The sequence below is a fragment of the Populus nigra genome, chromosome 7, assembly GCF_951802175.1.
Source record: "Populus nigra chromosome 7, ddPopNigr1.1, whole genome shotgun sequence".
NCBI lineage: Eukaryota > Viridiplantae > Streptophyta > Magnoliopsida > Malpighiales > Salicaceae > Populus > Populus nigra.
The window spans coordinates 1,471,736-1,491,532 of NC_084858.1; the positions used below are offsets into that span (position 1 = coordinate 1,471,736).

Genomic DNA, 19,797 nt, shown 5'->3' on the forward strand with positions numbered 1-19,797 from the left:
ATTTTTATGTGTGGCTTGAAGAAGCATCCAATTAATATTTTTTAATATTTTATAATGATTTTGATATGTTAATATATAAAAAAAATATTTTAATTTTTTTAATATATTTTAAAATAAAAAATATTTTTAAAAAACACATATTAAAATACCAAATACGCATTTAAAAGAAGCCAACAAGAATTGTACTCTGATTTTATTATATCAATTACATTCCCCTTAGAAAAACTCATGTTTTTTCGAAACTCACACAACCAAGTCTCGATTTTCAAAGGCCCTGTTTGTTTTTACGTTTCATAATTGCTTTTAAAAAAGTTTGAATTTTTTTTATTTTTTTCTTTGCTTCAAATTAATTTTTTTTGGTGTTTTCAAATCATTTTGATGTGCTGATATCAAAAATAATTTTTAAAAAATAAAAAAAATTATTTTAATATATTTTCAAGTAAAAAATACTTTAAAAAATAACCGCAACCACACATTTACATAAATGTATAAAAGCAACACATTTTCTTCATCAATATACAATGTGAAAAGTGTAATTTTTTTAAAATAGAGAAATCAAAGTGTAATATCATCTAAAATAGTGGATGAAGATTGAGGAGACCGTTAACTCTTTTTTTTTCTTTTAATAATGTGTGAGAAGTCTCATTTGACAGTCAAATAAAAAAAAAAATAAAGTAAAGCTCACAATAAACAAAAGTGAGGCCTCACACATGGAAACATTTCTCACCAAAATAACAAACAGTGATCGAGAGAGAAAAAGATATTCCATTTCTGTGACACATTCCCTCTCTTTAACAAAAATAAATAAATAAAAGAAAAGAAAAGAAAAGAAAAAAGCTACAGCATATCTATATAATTCTATATCCTTTTCTTCCTTTTTAATTTAATTTCAGTTTCTTTCAAATTTCATCATCAGATTCTCTGCTTCCCTTCCCTTCCCCACCACCGCCGCCACCGCCGCCGCCACCGACGTTACCGCTTTCTTCCTCGAAAGTATATAGTTTTGGTTTTTGGAAATGAATTGAAGGAGAAGGAAGAGGTATAATTAACTGAGGTAAATATTTGTTTTTTCTGTTCTTATATTTATAAAGAGAAGGAAAATGGAGAGGTACGAGCTGGTGAAAGACATAGGATCTGGTAATTTTGGAGTGGCAAGGCTGATGAGGCACAAGCAAACCAAAGAACTTGTCGCCATGAAATACATCGAGCGTGGCCTCAAGGTAACTTTCTTTTCAAAGAAGAAGAAGAGGTATGGTAGAAGTGTAGTGTGTTGTATTGGTGGAGTAATTTAGATCTGTTTTTTTTGTGATTAGATTGATGAAAATGTAGCAAGGGAGATTATCAATCACAGATCGCTTCGCCATCCTAACATAATTCGGTTCAAGGAGGTTAATTTCTTTTAATTTCTATTTCTATTTTATTTAATTATTTTGGTGCATGTTGTTCGAGAAGTTTTTTTTTTAATTTTTTGGCAGGTGGTTGTGACGCCTACTCATCTTGCTATCATCATGGAGTATGCTGCCGGAGGAGAGCTGTTCGAGCGAATTTGCAATGCTGGAAGGTTCAGTGAAGATGAGGTTTTATTTTTAATTAGTTTTTTCTTTGTTTTTCTTATTTGATTAATTTTTAAATACAAAATATGCTGAATAAGTTTGATTTTTTATTTATTTTCAGGCGAGGTATTTTTTCCAACAGCTTATTTCAGGAGTTAGTTACTGTCACTCTATGGTAAAGCAAGTTGATTTTTTTATACTTTTTGATTGCTGATTGAATTTTTGTCTTTTTATTTTTTGATATTATTTGTTTTATTTTTATTGATTCTCAGCAAATATGCCATAGAGATTTGAAGCTGGAAAATACCTTGTTGGATGGAAGCCCGGCACCGCGGTTGAAAATCTGTGATTTTGGTTATTCTAAGGTTGTTTGATAAAGCAAATTGGTGCTAATATTTGTAGTTTTTATCTTGGTTTATTTGTGTAGTTTTTAGATTGTTATCAATTTTATTTGTGCAGTCGTCTTTGCTGCATTCAAGACCCAAATCTACAGTTGGCACTCCTGCTTATATTGCTCCAGAGGTTCTCTCTCGGAGAGAATACGATGGCAAGGTAAATCTCAGATTAATTTCAGTCTATATGTTTTCCTTTGAAGTCCAGATAACAATCTGAGATCATTAGTTAAACAGCTTCAATATTTCCCAAGACTCTTACTTTGATTTAAGTGCCAAGGGCCATTTTAGATTTAAATTGGAGGTGATGTTATCCTGAAATTCCTTATCTGCATCTGGTGGTAGCTTGCATGCTAGCATGACTCATCAACAATTAGCTGTTTCTTAAAATAAATGTTTGAACATGTTATACTCAGATCATTATAGTTGCATTTCCTTTTTCGTTACTTAAATTATTTTCTTTGCAACTTTAACAGGACTAATTTGCACACCATTGATTTAGGTTTTTCATTTTTTGCATGGAGGACTGCCATTTTGTGTTCTACCCGTAGAATTGAAATTGAAATTAACATACATTTTTTTGAAACTTCATATGTTTTTTAGGAAGTTAAATTTTGTATGAAGGATTGCCTTTTAGGGGTCAAGCATTTAAGAATTGCATGGTCATCTGAATTAGATGGATTTAGCTTTCGAAACTTATCCTATATCATCAGAATATTTGCATGTTGGTATCACCAGTTAGAAGTTACGAGTTCAATAAGTAGCTGTTATACAGAGAACTCTATAATTGGTTTAGTTTATATCCTCAGGTTGTAAGTTTGAATCTCACCACGTTTAGATCTGAGCTTTAGAGACTTGAGCTGTCAGTTCTGAACAAAACTTGTTCCAGCCATTTGCTGCTCTTTCTGTTTCTAGCCTCAGTAGTTTCAGATGGCTTATTTGTTTGTTAGTTCATCAAAAGAGCCTAAATCTGACAGCTGCAAGTGGACTGTGAACCAAGTGAAATTGAGATAAAGGCTAAAACCAGCAGATCTAATCTTTAGATGGTTTTCTGTGATTTCTTTTATATATGTGTGTGTGTGTGTGGTCTGAAGCTCAATCCTCACAGGTAGAGGTGAAGAAAAATCTTGAAAACCTGACCCATCTCAAGGAAATTTCAAATGTTTGAGTATTTTAGGCAAACCCATCTCAAGGAAATTTCAACTGTCACTAAGATGGCTTGATTTTTTATAATTACCAACAATGTACTTTCAGTGATAAAGCCATAAAAATCCCAAAACAGATTGTGAAATCCCAATCTTAAAATGTAAAAAGAAAAATATCTTTATCTGTTCTAGGTCCCTTGTCTAACCCTTTCGATTTAGAACACTGGATTTTGCTTGGCAATACCTTTTGAACGATCCTGCAAAACTATAGTTCCCTATGGTTCGAGAGTAGCATACACCTCTTTTTTCTCAAATTTATTTCAGGTTTCTGGTTGAAGTTGTACTTCAGTCACATGTTTCCTGTTCTCTGTTTTCCTGTTGCAGTTTCATTTTAGTTTTAGTTGTCAACCATTGTGAATGGCTAGCTTCAGTATAAACTATGAAGACCAAGAAAAAAAATAAAATACCCATATCAGTTTTGCCATGTCAATTTGAACTTTGTCGTCTTCTTTTTTTGATTGGCTTGTGGCTTCAATTATACATTACACATTTGCATGTGATACTTTAGGAAATAAAAGCAGGTAAACTTCTTCTGTGGACTGTAAAGAACAAAGACATGCAAATTTAAGATCTGAATTTTTTTGAATATCTTCTTGGCAAAGGACATGAATATATCTCACTTTGCTTATTTGTTATAATTTTCATTTCTGTTTGTTCAGTTGGCAGATGTGTGGTCTTGTGGGGTGACTCTGTATGTTATGCTGGTGGGAGCATATCCATTCGAGGACCAGGAGGACCCAAAGAATTTCAGGAAAACAATCAATGTATTACATTCTCTCTTGTGTGTTTCCCTCTTCTATTCAAGTTCTTTTTTTTCTTTTTACTGTTTATGAATTTCTTGTTGTTTACCTGCAGAGAATAATGGCAGTTCAATACAAGATCCCCGACTATGTCCACATATCTCAGGATTGCAGACATCTCCTCTCTCGCATATTCGTTGCAAATCCAATCCGGGTATGGATGAATAAACCTTGTCTAAACTTGACAATCAACTTGTATTATGAAGATACGTCATACTACATTGCATTGGTAGATGTGCTTTCATTGAATTTTAATCAATCAGGAAATTAGAGTTCTTTGGATTTCCTTTTCATGTATTGCTGTTCTGATAGAATATCTTGATATAAGCCTACTTTCTGTTACATTAGCTACAACTCTGTTCAAACCTATATAACTAGGTATAGAATCATAAAAATTATTAGAGAATTACCTGCTCACTTACCATCTAATTCTGTTGCATAATTGTTGTTGTTGGTGTTGCTATTTCTTCTTCTCATCACCCCTGTTGTTGTTATTATTATTATTGTTTAAATTTTTCATGCATTGTCTGAAACACTATCCTCTGGTGTTTTTTCTTCTTGCATCACATCATTGAATTTACTGATATCCTGATCGGAACAAAGTTGCCAGCATGTACATGATTGCAACTGCTTGTTGTGAGACATGGGTCTGGTTGTATATTGTACCATGGGGAGCTTCTCATCTGTTTCCTTTTGGTTAGAATTTTGTATCAGAAACCAGGAAGACTGAACAAGGGATTCTTCTTTCTTTGCTTGTTGATGTTTTTATTTTTCTTTGTGTCATATGGTTTGCCAAGGGCAATTGCATATTATTAGAGTTACCAGTCCAACCTTCAGCTAGTAAGTTGGAGTGCAACTTTTATGATTGGATCTTGTGAATAAATTTAACACATGCCAATTGCTCAAATAAGGGATTTGGAGAAGATGCTGAGAACCCTCATAGCATATGGATTGAATTGTTTGAGGTCATAGTTTATTATTATGCTGGTGGGTGCTGGTTAACCTGGGTGCAAAGTGATCCCGTGCTGTGTCAAGAAACTTGAAATTGTATTCCACAAACACTCAGAATGAGAGAAACTAATGGCCCCCAAAACGAGTAAATAGGAAAGGAAGGAGAAACAATGGCTGTTCTGTTGAGATAATAAAAGAAAGGAAATCGAGTATACATGGTTCTGTGAATAGGGAAAATAAGCTTGTTCATGAATGATGCAGGGTCCATCAAACCCCTGCATTCTTGCCAGGGCAAGCTGGTGGATGTCCATTGAGCACTATGAGAAAGGATGCTGTCGCCCAAAATGAAAGCTAATGGTGTAGAAAATATTCAGAAAACAATGATAGGATTTGCTTTGCAAATTATTCTGAGCGATATTACATTCATTTATTTATTGTTCTCCATGGACACTGAATTTTCAGTTAGGCAGGGAAAGTTCCTGAAAACTAAAGTTCTGATTTTTAATGGATTAAATATTCGAATTCTGATGGTTTCTTTGAACCATACATGTTCTTACAGAGGATCACAATTAAAGAAATCAAGAGCCATCCATGGTTCTTGAAGAACCTGCCAAGGGAACTGACAGAGGTAGCTCAAGCCATGTACTACAGGAAAGAAAACCCAACCTTTTCCCTTCAAAGTGTTGAAGAAATCATGAAGATCGTGGAAGAGGCCAAGATTCCTCCCCCAGTATCCCGATCTATTGGAGGCTTTGGCTGGGTAGGAGAAGAAGATGATGACGTGAAGGAAGATGATGCAGAGGGTGTTGAAGAAAAGGGCGGAGAAGAAGAAGAAGAAGAAGAAGAAGAAGATGAGTATGAGAAGAGAGTTAAGGAGGCACAAGCAAGTGGGGAGGTTCATGTCAGTTAAGATTCATTCCCTCTTCCTTCTACATTAACATTATGCTTTCGTGCTTTGCGTAGAACTGTGTGCTAATGGGCTGGTCCTGAATAAATGTTTGTAAATTGTAGCATCATATTGGGTAGAATGGGTGTGAAACTATTGAACTGTATGAGAATTAGAGCTGTCATAAACATTGAATTAAACTGTGTTGAGCAGGAAGGACTTCTAGCTGCTACGATCCTTGAATTAGGAGGATTTGAATGCTTGAAAGGGTTATTATGTTTGGGTTGCCTGTCTAGATTGGATTTGATCATGCAAGGATGTCTTATTCCTTAGAAGTGGCATGTTCTTTATTAGAAGCAGGGTATTGCAATAACATGCAGTGTCCATTGATTAGTGTAGCTTTGATTCTGTCCCATGTTCTTTCAAGAGCATTGCTCTGATATCATTCTCTGATTTAATTTTGCATGTGATATGTAGTTATTCATTTCTGCTATTTGCTCATATTTTTATTTTATGTGTAATTGTAGGAGAAGATCACCCTTGTTCCTGGTCAAAATATACTCTATGTTTGCAAAATTAAGTCAGGATTCAATTGCATCACGCCATAAGATATCAATTGATATTTTAAAAAATGTTTAAGAATTTCAAAATTAATGTTTTTTCTTAAAAAGAATTTTAAAAATATTCAAGGGATGAAAAATGTTTCTTGAAAAATAAAAATTTCAGAAGCTTTATTTTTTCTTGATAATGCTTAATCATTAAAATACTTGAAAATGTTTAAGACATTAAAAAATTAATTTCTTTTGAAAAAACATGGAAACTCCTTATTCACTATTTGTTTGTTTTTGAAAATGGTCAATAATATAAAAATCAATTTTATCTTGAGGTTTTTTTATTTATTTGAAAAAATAATAATAAAATATCTCTTAATTATTTCTTAATTTTATTTTTTTAGAAATTTTGAAAATCACTATTTATTTTCTTAAAAACTTTAAAAATCACAATGGCTGAGCGCTGAAACTTCTTCTTTTTTTAAATTTATTTATCAAAACATCTTCAAGAGTTTAAGTTTGTTGGATAGATATTTTGCTAATCAAAACCTTCACTTTCTTCAAACCCGACTACATTATCTATGCTAATTGGAATAGCAAGTGGCCTGCTTGACAATGGTGTCCAGGGCAGATAAAGAAGCTTCGCTATTGATTTTAATTGATTTAACTTCCATTATTATATCTCAAAACTAAAAAAATAGAAAAGAAAAATTTGTAAGAAATATATCATATTTTAACAAAAACAAATGATGAAGAGGTGTAGATTTTAATTTTCTCTGCAAATATTTTCAACTATGGGAGAATGCTCTTGACCAGAGCCAGTTGCACCTCCCCAGTCCCTTCATGATCACCTCCTAGAGGTTGCCGGTCTGTCGCCGGACATCCCACATCCAAATTGAGAGTTTATTAGAGGCTGCTTTCTAACATCTCAATCCACTCATTGTGGGATGCCATTAATCGGAGCTCTCAATTAAAGCACCATTTTGGGTTCTTGAACAAGAAGTGACGAGAAACACTTAGTTTATGTCGTGCTGAAAGCTCAAAATTCTCTAGCCTTTTATATTGTTGAGAGATAAAAGTAGTTTCAAAAAATACAGAATGGGTGTTCTGTTAATTCATTAAAATAATGTGATCTAAATACATTGCATTGTTCATTGGAACAATGGAATTATGTTTTTGCAATTTAAAAAAAACTAACAAGGCTTGCAATTGGAATGAAATTATCTTTTCCATAAGATACAATAGGCATTATAAATTATCCACATATTTTTTAGCACAATTAAATGATTTTGTTGCTTTGAAAGCAAAAATAAAAATAAAAATAAAAATAAAAATAAAAATGTATAGTTTCATTTTGGAGCTTTTTTATCTTTTCAATATTTTTTGCATAATAAAATTATGTTGATCCATTAAAAGCATAAAAAAACATTAAACTTGCACAAAAGAGCATTTTTATATTTTTATTTTTTTGAAAAAACAATAAAGAGACATAATTGCTTTTAAAATAAAATAAAAACCTCCAATACTGGTTTCAAGGGCATTTTATTCTTTCCATTATAGTTTTTTTGTTATTTTTAGGTTTACTAATGCATACGATGGAGATATAGTTGGGCTCCGGTGATTTTGTTCTCTCTCTCTTTCTCTCTCTCACACACACACACACTTAGGCTAAAAATTCATGCCAACCATTTTAAAAATCGATTATGTCCTTCAGTTTGTATTTCTAACAATTTTAACCATTATTTTTTTATTGTTATTTGTTTTACTTTTAATGCTTTTTGAATTTTTTTTTATTTCTATCCCTAAGCATTTCTTTCATTTAATTTGTTTTTATTAAATTTAGTTCTTATTATTTTGATTGTTTTTTTTTGTGTTTTATTATTTTCTTGATTTGTTTTCTCAATTTCATCCACTATCATTTTATTTTTTATTTGATTTTGATTTTTTTATTGCTATATTTTTTATTTGTTTTAAAAATATTTTATTCTTTGATTTAGTTCCTAATTATTTTTTTTGATTTAGTTTTATATTGAATTTGATTCTCAATGTTTTGATTGTTATTTTTTTTGCTTTTAATATTTTTATGATTGAAAATTTTACTTTGTGATTTTTTGCTCGCTTGCCTTTTCATAACCCAGAGCCGGTTTAAGTTTGGTCTTTCTAGGTCCTTTATTAAAAATTAATTTTTCTTTCAAATTCATCATTGGACACTGGATTATTGGGCCTTAGGCTTTGTTATTTGTTCCATTTTTTTTTTGTAGGGTTATCCTAATCTTACATCTCATGTAGTGGATTAATTGAGTTGGATTTTTTTTTCTTGATGTTTTTTATATGAAATTGATTTTTTTTTCAATTTCATCATTTGAAATTAAATTATTGGCCTTCGAGCTTTGTGATTTTTCTCTTTTCTTTCCATGAGTTAACCTTGGTGTGAGTTAGTCAAGTTAACTCTATTTTTTTAGCATTTATTTTATTTAACTTCAATCTTTTTGCTAGGTTTTTTTTAAAAAAATCTATATCATGGGTGGTGAGTTAGTTAAATTAACTCAGATTGACTCAATTTATTTTTAATTTGATTTTTTTAATTTTATTATTTGATATTAAATTATTGAGTTTTACAAATATTTTTTAATTGTTTTTAATGAAATTGACTTAAAGTCTAGGGTTATCATCTTGTATACATTCGTATTTCACATCAAAAAAATTCTAGCCCGTGGACCACTAGCCACATATGTAGTTTATCCTATATGGAGTATTCGCTTGATTTTCGCATGCGGTGACTCCTCCGGTCGGCCGAAAAAAGCATTTGGAAAGAAGTTGTAGAAGTACAACTTTCTACTTATTATTATAATCATAGGAAAACTCTTGAAGCCCACTCTTGTTTAATTAAAGAGTGCAATTCACCCGAACGACTTGTGTCCCAAAAGCTTGTTGTTTCTATATGATAGTTACCAAAGAGTTTTAGGGTATTTTAAATATTTATTTGAGATTTTTTATTAATTTATAAGAAATTATTTTTAATTATTGAAATTTAGTAGTTAATAATTAAATTTTTTTTTGAAGAGTTCAACTTTATAGTTTGGTTCTAAATATTCTAATATCTAAAATTAATATATTTTTATGTAGAATTTAAATGCGTTCAAGGTGTTTCATAAAGGAATTGACTTTTATATGAATTAATCTATTTAATTAATAAAAGATTTTCTAAAAATAGATGCAAGTAATAATTGTTGACACCTCCACTTTAATTATACTCAGAATACTTCTTCGCTTAAAATAAAAAAGTTTCTTAGCCTTTTTTTGATTATATTTTATAATATCATTATTGTCATATGTTTTACATAATTATTAAAAAAATAGATATTTTATAAGTAAAATAGGGTGTTGTGATAATATGATACTAGTGCTGGGTGATTTTTTAATGGAATTTTAGAATCATTTTAAGCTAGTGATGTATTTACTCATCCCGTCATCATCTAGAGTTTTTTTTTTTTTTCAATCTCAGTTAATGATAATTGAAGAATAAATTTATTATTATTCTGTCTTTGCAGCATTGATCGAGCCCTAGATTCTGATTTGTGGACTCGGTTTTTCAAATCCCGGCCGGCAGCGTTCGTCATCAGTATACAATTAATATTCTCATCCTGCAAAAACCATTGGCATCGGCTACCTCTATCCCACCTCAGCTCCACGTCCATGTGAACATGAAAGAGAAGAAAGAGAAGCTCCTTTGTTAATTTAATTTGATATTTACGATGGCCAAAAATTTGATCTCCAACCACAACCATGTTTTTTAAAAATTTAATTTTTTTTAAAATTTTATATGGTTTGTACGTTTTGAATCGTTTTAATATACTGATATTAAAAATAATTTTTAAAAAATAAAAAAATATCATTGACATGCATTTTAACACAAAAAATTATTTAAAAAACAACCATTATCGCACTGCTTAAATATATTCTAAATTTATTTGTTGCCTAGGTTTTTTATTATTATTATTGAAGCCCACTCTTGTTTAATTAAAGAGTGCAATGGACCCGAATAACTTATGTCCCAAAAGCTTGTCGTTTCTAATATGTTACCGAAGAGTTTTAGAGTATTTTAAATATTTGTTTGAGAATTTTTATTAATTTACAAAAAAATATTTCTAATTAGCGAAATTTAATAGTTAATAATTAAAATTTATTTTGGACAAGAAACGACTTTATAGTTTGGTTTTGAACATTTTAAGCTAATATTGATGTATTTAATCTCACATTAAACTAAAAATTAGAAAGAAAGAAAAAACATAGAATAAACAAAAAGCACAATTAATCGCTTCTGTTCTCTTGTTCCACGTGAAGATTAAACCATCTAGATTAGTAAATGCCACACGAAATCGATGAACTGAACAAGATTTTTGAAATCCTCGTTCGATGTCTTTCTACCATCAACACAGCAATAGTCTTGAGCAGCATGCAACAGACTTTTTTCTACAAATTCAGAAGCTGATAGAACAAGAGAACAGAAGCGATTGTGCCTTTTGAAAGACCACAAATGAGCCAGGACGTGAGCAGCTGACATTGACAGTCGATCGTAAACTCGTTTTAACTTGCGAAAACTAAGCATACTCCCTCCAAGGATACCGTACCTCTGCCTAGTTTTAATTATTTCACAAGACAAACTCCGTAATCAGCACCCAAGTTTTGCAAACAACCTTTTGATTTTTTTCTTATCTGTAAGCATCTTGAATATTCTAATTAAAAAATTATATATAAAATAACACTTCATTAAAAAATTTTCATGAATGGTATGCATGTATGAATATATGGTATGGATGTATGTTTGGACGCGAGCTAGACTTTTTTCTATAAATTCAGAAGCTGATCACTGCAATTATCAATCAAGCTGATTGCTTATTATACATAATCTCTCTCTCTCTTTTCACAGCCCAAAAGAAATCAAGATGGAGGTCTTTAACAAAGAGCTAAAAGATACTGATATCCAATTTCGATTCTCATTCCCATCTCGTTCCTTACGGTATCTAGATTTCGCAGGAGATTTTTTTGTTGATTTGAGAGTCAAAGACAGCAGCGGTAAGCTTCGGGTGATTCGTTGCAGGAAGAGAGATGGAGATTACGACAAGCCAGTGCTTTCTAAAGGCTGGCTTCAATTTGTTGCCGACTATGAACTGAGAGTTGGAGACATGGCTGTTCTTCTTCGTGAGGATGACCATCACCTCGGGTCACAGTTCAGGATTGAAGCAAAGAGAAAAATCATCTTGTTTCGCAAGGAGGTTTGGGGTGACGTGCCTCGAGCTAACTAGTTATTATTTGCATGTTGGAGAGGGCATGTATATATACATGCCCACTCCAACATGATTGTATTGCTGTTCTTGATTGCTTTTTTATCTATGTATTTTGAGATATATTTGCGCTGTACTCAAATCATGTGTTGAGCACCGAATTTTCAGTATGGATTACGAAAAAACACTCCTGCACTCGCTCCATTTTTAGATTTTCTTTATGGTTGGGACGGGACAGATTTAAGTTTAGTTTGATTGACAGATTGAGGGGTCAACCATGCATGACATCAGAGATACACAAGTGCTCCATTAGCTATTTGAAAACTAATATAAAATTAAAAAGGACATCATGATTATCCCCTCAGGTTTTCGTCTCCACATGCTTCTCTTTCTGCCGCTTCCAGTCTTTCTCTTGCATACCCTCTCCCTCACACACAGCACTGCTCTCGCTCCCCTTGATATCAGCTAAACGGAAGAGCACCTCTTCTTTATATCTTGGGGTTTTGGAATTTTCAGTTTACTCTTTTTTTCTTTTCTTTTCTTTATTATTATTATTATTATTATTATTTACGCTTAAAACTCAGACTCAAGTAACAGAATATGAGGCACAATCCAAGCACAGGACAAATTAAGAGCGCGAGGCATAGCTCGAGCTAGGGTGTTCTCCCACCTTAACCTAGTTTTTAATTAGTTCATAAATAATTAACGCCTTAATTATGTCACGGTCAAAATAAAAAATAATGAAAATAACTTTTTGTGTAACAACTCTTAGATGTTTTATTGACACGTAATTGATGTTTAACTCTAATTAAAAAAAAATATAAATGTGTACATTAATGAACTCAATATTTTATTAATAAAATATAAATAATAATTTAACTAAACTTAATATATTCAACTATCAGGATGAGCCCAAAGCCATCCTTTTGTGGTCCCATAAATTATGATCTCGGAGAAGCAACTAGATTCCAAAACGTGTACACATTTTTGTGATAAAGGTGCTGGCTACTAATAAAACTATGTTTCTTCAAGAATCTGATTGCAGCCAAGGGTGGAGACATGAATTTTTCCTGTACTTATTGGCTATCAAGCAAATATATATAAATTATTTTTTAAGATTAATTATTAAGTTATATATATATATATAAATTTGTTAAGTTAACAATAAAGTTTTAATTTGAATTTATAGGATATAAAATTAAAAATAAATTACACTATCGAAGTTGCACCCTTCCATGTTTTGTGGAATAAAATTTATTTACGATTGAATCTAAATCAATATCTTCAACAAGCTCTCGTTCAATGTAAATCATCGTAAAATATGTTAAAAACTCATCTTTCATTTAATTGCGAAACATAGTTTTCACATGTTTTATTGCTGAAAATACTCGTTTTGTGGTGGCAATGAAAATAGACAAAGTCAAAATAAGATGAATCAACTTGTCAATCAAATGATAGTGCTATGACTTATTTATTTCAACTAATCCTCGATATAATTCATAAATGGTAAACATATTCTAAAAGCTCTTATGATGAATCACATCAATCTAATAATACTCTATCTGAGATCTCAAATAATATATATCTTGTTCATTGAAATCTGCAGGATAAATTTTTTTAGCAATCTAGCAAATAACATCAACTTTAAATGATTTAAAGTTATCCTTAGATTCTAAAGCAGAGTTAAGTACAAGGAATTTCACTATCTCATCACTGAATTTAAAATTTAATTATTCAAACTAAAAATCTATTATTGAATTAAATATATCATAATGATAATGTTGGTAAACTGTTACTGATTTTTGTTATTGACATAAATAACTTGTAGTTTTTTTAGACGAAGCATTCATATATATATATGTGGTATGTTAATCTCTTATTGTGTGCAAATAAAGTACACATATACAGGGAGAAAATCAAATCCGGCATCTCTCAAAGTTCGAAGCAATGCTTTATTAGTTGACAAAAAATAAGATATAATTAAATTAATTTTCAAGTTCATAATTAGGAGTTCTTCATTTTTTTTAAAGAAGACAATATTTTCTTTTTTATATAATAAAAGATAAACTATTCATATCTAAAAAGATATTTGGACATTGTAATTATAATTAAAAACAAAAACAGTCATCATTAGCAAGCAATTAAAAGGTTGATTGATAAAAATGTTCTCACCTTCATTAAGAAAATTTAAAGACAATAAAAATAAAAATAAAAATAAAAATAACATACAATAAAAATAATTATACTACAATAAACTCTGGAATAATTTAAGGGATGTTAAAGTTTATTTTTCAATAATTTCTTGTCTAATAATTTAATAAAAAATATGCAATATATCAAAAACCAATTAACATATATATCATAAACACTTAATCAATTTAAGTAAAAATAATTAATAACAGTTGTATAGAGAATTTTTCACTTCTGTATCAGTTTCTTTCCAAATTTCACCTCAACTTCCAGCACCTAACCCTCTCGACATCCAAAACCCCATCCTACCAGTACAAGCGTGAATGCGTGATTTATTTTTTTACTTGGGCTACAGCACACCTCAGCCTCGTATATCCCTCCGCCCCTGATTGCAGCGTCATTGTCTATATATTTAACACAGCAAAAAGCAGTAGATTTTGTCTGTATATTTAAACACAGCAAAACCCTATACCTCAGCCTCGTATATCCCTCCGCCCCTGATTGCAGCGTCATTGTCTATATATTTAACACAGCAAAAACCGGTAGATTTTGTCTGTCTATTTAAACACAGCAAAACCAGTAGGGTTTTGCTGTGTTTAAATATATAGACAATATAGATTCCTTGATCGAGCAAAAAGCATGCAGAAAAATCTCTCTCTCTCTCTCTCTCTCTCTCTCTCTATATATATATATATATATATATATATATATATATATCGTAATGCTAAGTGAAAACCTAAATAAAAAAATAGTAATAATAAATAGAATAATATAATTAATTATGTTTTTTATTATGCACCTTTTATTAATTAAAGGTATTATAATTAATAGTGGTTATATTAGTAATTAAATAATAATAATTTAGAGAATAAATTTATTCTACACAATCTCTTTACCCCTTGACCGACGGTGATGAGAATTTTGCAAATGAAGTTGGTATCTTGCATGATCAACTCTAGACTAATATATACATTTTTTACATGCACTCTTGAATTTGGGAGCCTATCTTGATGCAGATGAAGTTTTTAAACATAAATAATAGAATCTTATTTCAGAACCACGCGAAACCAAAAGGCCGACTTTCATGGCTAGCAAATCCATAAATATAATATTCAATTTTTATGTTTTCAACCTCTTCCCCCTCGAAGCCTCCATCCACCCCTTGACCTCCTCCTAGCTTGGCTCCTGGGGCTCTCTCTCTCTCCCTCTCCCCCTCAGGCAACCGCTTCCACACGTACCGTGTCTTCTTCTACGTACCCATGTTTGATCTTGGCGACGAGCTTACAGTAGAAGGCTATAGAATTCCCTGGCTGATATGGATCCAAGTATTGGTCTTGGTCCTCCTCATCATTCTCCTTTTCTGTTTCAGTTTCTTTCCTTCAGATCTCTCAGACACCACCACCTCTTCTGCCTCAGCTTCGCCATCTGCTGTTGGTGTCTTCATGCCTCTCAATTCCCATTTAGACAAGCAAACACTCAAGCATAAAGATCACACAACAACTGCCATAAACTGCTCGCAACATAGCCAGGTATGAAGCTCCTTGTCCGTTTTATTTTTCTTTTATCTCATGTTTTCTTTGCTTTGGCCATAAAAAGAATTTTTAAACCCCTTTAGGTAAAGTCTTTTTTTTTACTTGGAAAGAACTCGTTTCTACTTTTATTGTGGGTTTCTGTCTTTATCTTATTTATTTAATTCTACTTTAATATCGTAAATATTAAATTGAATTAACAAAGGAGCTTCTCTTTTTCCCCTTTTCTTTTTCACATGGACGTCGAGCTGAGGTGGGATATAGGCAGCCGATGCCGATGGTTTTTGCTAGGGTTCGACCAAGGGAAAAGAATCTGAGGAAAGAGTTTGTTTGATGAAATTATTAGAGGAATTGTATTTAGAGATGATGTGTGTTGTGTTAGGAAGTTGAATAATAAGTAAATTCCCAAAAATAAGAATTTAAGAGCCACTTTCCTAGGCCATAAGGTTTTGGCAAAGAGAAAGATTTAAAGGGGAGGGGACTATAAGTTGTTAAATTCTTGTTTGCATTGAGTTCGCGAGAATAAAATGATTTGAGTGTGTGAGAAAATTAAAGGAATTATAGCCATTCTGATTAAAGGATGGATAGAAGTAAGTTGATTATGAGAGACTTGTATATGAATAATGTTAAGAGATGTGTAGGATGAAAATGACTATTGTAAATGATAAAAGAACACATGAAAATGTTTTAGTTGTGTCTTAGACTTGTAAGCTGAATTTTAGACAATTTTATCACCTAAGTTGCAACAGGAGTTAGAACACGCAAATAAAGGAGTTTGGAATATGTTTCTTCATGAAAATTGTAGCTTGGGGTGTTAAATTTCAAATAAAACTAACCTTGCTTTATTTGAAGTTAAAAACCTTCCATTATGAAAAAATAATGAAAGGAAGGTCAAACTAGATTTCTGTAGGATTGCGTGTTTAAGGGTATTATTTGGTAGGTAAATGGCGGAACTAAGTGTTGCTTTCCTCATGGTTGGCGGATGTGTGGTCCTGTGGGGTGACTCTGTATGTTATGCTGGTGGGAGCATATCCATTCGAGGACCAGGAGGACCCAAAGAATTTCAGGAAAACAATCAATGTATTACATTCTCTCTTGTGTGTGTCTCTCTTCTATTCTAGTTGTTCTTCTTTTTTTTTACTGTTGATGAATTTCTTGCTGTTTACCTGCAGAGAATAATGGCAGTTCAATACAAGATCCCCGACAATGTCCACATATCTCAGGAATGCAGACATCTCCTCTCTCGCATATTCGTTGCAAATCCAATCCGGGTATGGATGAATAAATCTTGTCTAAAATTGACAATCAACTTATATTGTGAAGATACGTCATACTACATTGTGTTGGTAGATGTGATTTCATTGAATTTTAATCAATCGGGAAATTAGAGTTCTGTGGATTTCCTTTTCATGTATTGCTGTTCTGATAGAATATCTTGATATAAGCCTACTTTCTGTTACATTAGCTACAAGTCTTTTCAAACATAAATAACTGGGTATAAAATCATAAAAATTATTAGAGAATTACCTGCTCACTTACCATCTAATTCTGTTGCATAATTGTTGTTGTCGGTGTTGCTATTTCTTCTTCTCATCACCCCTGTTGTTGTTATTATTATTATTTAAATTTTTCATGCATTGTCTGAAACACTACCCTCTGGTGTTTTTTCTTCTTGCATCACATCATTGAATTTACTGATATCCTGTTCGGAACAAAGTTGCCAGCATGTACATGATTGCAACTGCTTGTTGTGAGACATGGGTCTGGTTGTATATTGTACCATGGGGAGCTTCTCATCTGTTTCCTTTTGGTTAGAATTTTGTATCAGAAACCAGGAAGACTGAACAAGGGATTCTTCTTTCTTTGCTTGTTGATGTTTTTATTTTTCTTTGTGTCATATGGTTTGCCAAGGGCAATTGCATATTATTAGAGTTACCAGTCCAACCTTCAGCTAGTAAGTTGGAGTGCAATTTTTATGATTGGATCTTGTGAATAAATTTAACACATGCCAATTGCTCAAATAAGGGATTTGGAGAAGATGCTGAGAACCCTCATAGCATGTGGATTGAATTGTTTGAGGTCATAGTTTATTATTATGCTGGTGGGTGCTGGTTAACCTGGGTGCAAAGTGATCCCGTGCTGTGTCAAGAAACTTGAAATTGTATTCCACAAACACTCAGAATGAGAGAAACTAATGGCCCCCAAAACGAGTAAATAGGAAAGGAAGGAGAAACAATGGCTGTTCTGTTGAGATAATAAAAGAAAGGAAATCGAGTATACATGGTTCTGTGAATAGGGAAAATAAGCTTGTTCATGAATGATGCAGGGTCCATCAAACCCCTGCATTCTTGCCAGGGCAAGCTGGTGGATGTCCATTGAGCACTATGAGAAAGGATGCTGTCGCCCAAAATGAAAGCTAATGGTGTAGAAAATATTCAGAAAACAATGATAGGATTTGCGTTGCAAATTATTCTGAGCGATATTACATTCATTTATTTATTGTTCTCCATGGACACTGAATTTTCAGTTAGGCAGGGAAAGTTCCTGAAAACTAAAGTTCTGATTTTTAATGGATTAAATATTCGAATTCTGATGGTTTCTTTGAACCATACATGTTCTTACAGAGGATCACAATTAAAGAAATCAAGAGCCATCCATGGTTCTTGAAGAACCTGCCAAGGGAACTGACAGAGGTAGCTCAAGCCATGTACTACAGGAAAGAAAACCCAACCTTTTCCCTTCAAAGTGTTGAAGAAATCATGAAGATCGTGGAAGAGGCCAAGATTCCTCCCCCAGTATCCCGATCTATTGGAGGCTTTGGCTGGGTAGGAGAAGAAGATGATGACGTGAAGGAAGATGATGCAGAGGGTGTTGAAGAAAAGGGCGGAGAAGAAGAAGAAGAAGAAGAAGAAGAAGATGAGTATGAGAAGAGAGTTAAGGAGGCACAAGCAAGTGGGGAGGTTCATGTCAGTTAAGCTTCATTCCCTCTTCCTTCTACATTAACATTATGCTTTCGTGCTTTGCGTAGAACTGTGTGCTAATGGGCTGGTCCTGAATAAATGTTTGTAAATTGTAGCATCATATTGGGTAGAATGGGTGTGAAACTATTGAACTGTATGAGAATTAGAGTTGTCATAAACATTGAATTAGAAATTTTGAAAATCACTATTTATTTTCTTAAAAACTTTAAAAATCACAATGGCTGAGCCCTGAAACTTCATCTTCTTCTTTTAAATTTATTTGTCAAAACATCTTCAAGAGTTTAAGTTTGTTGGATAGATATTTTTTTTATTTCTTTGAATCTTCAAAAAAACTAATGGCAAAGCATTTTCAGATTTTCTAAAAAAATAAATAAAAATTGAATCACTTTGATTGCTTTTCTGATCATTGTTTTTTGAAATTTCCACGTGAAACTTTCTTAGGGTCAAATTTTATTAAGCAGGAACCTGGTAAATAACAATATTTATGATGACTCTTTGTTTATAAAATGTAGTAGTGATTGTTTTTTGGTTTCAAAAATATTAAAGTAATATTTTTTTTATTTTTTAAAAAATATTTTTGATATTAGTATATTAAAATAATATACTAATGCATTAATTTTATTTTTTTTGAATTTTTATGAAACACTATTCGGCGCCACCTTAAAGATAGATACCAAACTTGTTGATTCGGGATCCCATATTGGTTTAAGTTTGTCATTAAACCGAACAGGCAATTGATCTAGCAGGCATGTCAGACTGCATGCATGTACACCCCAGTAGCATCACTTGCATCAATGCGGTCATTTATCAATAACGGGACTCCATGGGAACGACAGTCTGCAAGACAAGCTCTTTCCGTTTCCAATAACTCCCGTGTTTAAGCATCCTTGAAGGAAAATCTTCGAGATTAACAAAATTACATTGCTAAGCAATTGCAAATTATGTGTCCATGCAGAGATCAAGCTGTACGCAATACTCCACCCATATTCATGGCGACCTTTATTCATTTGCAAAGCGGTTTTACAGCCCCTATTGATCAACTGCAAAAGGGTGAATTTACGTAGAGCAAAAACATGCTTTAGACACTTGAACTAGAGACCCATTATGAAATGCTCACGTTCATGGAAGTTCAAGAAATGGGCAGATAGAGAAGCTTTGCTATTGATTTTAATTAATTTAATTTCCATTATTGTATCTCGAAACAAAAAAATAGAAAAGAAAAATTTATAAGAAATATATTATATTTTAACAAAAAAATAAATGATGAGGAGGTGTAGATATTTTCTACTATCCACCGGAGAATGCTCTTGGCCAGAGCCAATTGCTCCTCCCCAGTCCCTTCATGATCACCTCCTAGAGGTTGCCGATCCGTTGCCGGACATCCCACATCCAAATTGAGTGTTGTTTAGAGGCTGCTTTCTAACACCTCAATCCACTCATTGTGGGATGCCATTAATCGGAGCTCTCTCAATGA

At 32.3% G+C, this 19,797-nt stretch overlaps 3 protein-coding genes across 3 annotated transcripts; all 3 read left to right on the forward strand.

Moving 5' to 3' along the window:
- Window positions 1–768: 768 nt before the first annotated feature.
- LOC133699761 (serine/threonine-protein kinase SRK2A) lies at window positions 769–6,082 on the forward strand. The gene is made up of 9 exons (XM_062123196.1): window positions 769–1,220; window positions 1,314–1,388; window positions 1,476–1,577; window positions 1,675–1,728; window positions 1,826–1,918; window positions 2,013–2,105; window positions 3,810–3,914; window positions 4,006–4,104; window positions 5,461–6,082. Exons 1-9 carry the CDS (start codon window positions 1,101–1,103, stop codon window positions 5,809–5,811), a joined length of 1,092 nt encoding a protein of 363 aa, XP_061979180.1. The 5' UTR covers window positions 769–1,100; the 3' UTR covers window positions 5,812–6,082.
- Window positions 6,083–11,284: 5,202 nt separating this feature from the next.
- LOC133699276 (uncharacterized) lies at window positions 11,285–11,644 on the forward strand. Its single transcript, XM_062122479.1, has one exon. The coding sequence runs from the start codon at window positions 11,285–11,287 to the stop codon at window positions 11,642–11,644; it is 360 nt and encodes a 119-aa protein (XP_061978463.1).
- Window positions 11,645–15,057: 3,413 nt separating this feature from the next.
- On the forward strand, window positions 15,058–18,495 carry LOC133698904 (serine/threonine-protein kinase SRK2A-like). Its single transcript, XM_062122010.1, has 3 exons — window positions 15,058–15,342; window positions 16,515–16,613; window positions 17,967–18,495. Exons 1-3 carry the CDS (start codon window positions 15,073–15,075, stop codon window positions 18,315–18,317), a joined length of 720 nt encoding a protein of 239 aa, XP_061977994.1. The 5' UTR covers window positions 15,058–15,072; the 3' UTR covers window positions 18,318–18,495.
- The last annotated feature ends 1,302 nt before the right edge of the window (window positions 18,496–19,797 follow it).

Excerpts from the sequence above, each read along its gene's own strand:
- LOC133699761 (XM_062123196.1), top strand. The coding sequence starts at position 1,101 with ATGGAGAGGTACGAGCTGGTGAAAGACATAGGATCTGGTAATTTTGGA. Across the intron at positions 1,221-1,313 it reads ACATCGAGCGTGGCCTCAAG|ATTGATGAAAATGTAGCAAG; the intron begins GTAACTTTCTTT and ends TTTTGTGATTAG. Across the intron at positions 1,919-2,012 it reads GTGATTTTGGTTATTCTAAG|TCGTCTTTGCTGCATTCAAG; the intron begins GTTGTTTGATAA and ends TTATTTGTGCAG.
- LOC133699276 (XM_062122479.1), top strand. The coding sequence starts at position 11,285 with ATGGAGGTCTTTAACAAAGAGCTAAAAGATACTGATATCCAATTTCGA.
- LOC133698904 (XM_062122010.1), top strand. The coding sequence starts at position 15,073 with ATGTTTGATCTTGGCGACGAGCTTACAGTAGAAGGCTATAGAATTCCC. Across the intron at positions 15,343-16,514 it reads ACTGCTCGCAACATAGCCAG|AGAATAATGGCAGTTCAATA; the intron begins GTATGAAGCTCC and ends GTTTACCTGCAG. Across the intron at positions 16,614-17,966 it reads TCGTTGCAAATCCAATCCGG|AGGATCACAATTAAAGAAAT; the intron begins GTATGGATGAAT and ends ATGTTCTTACAG.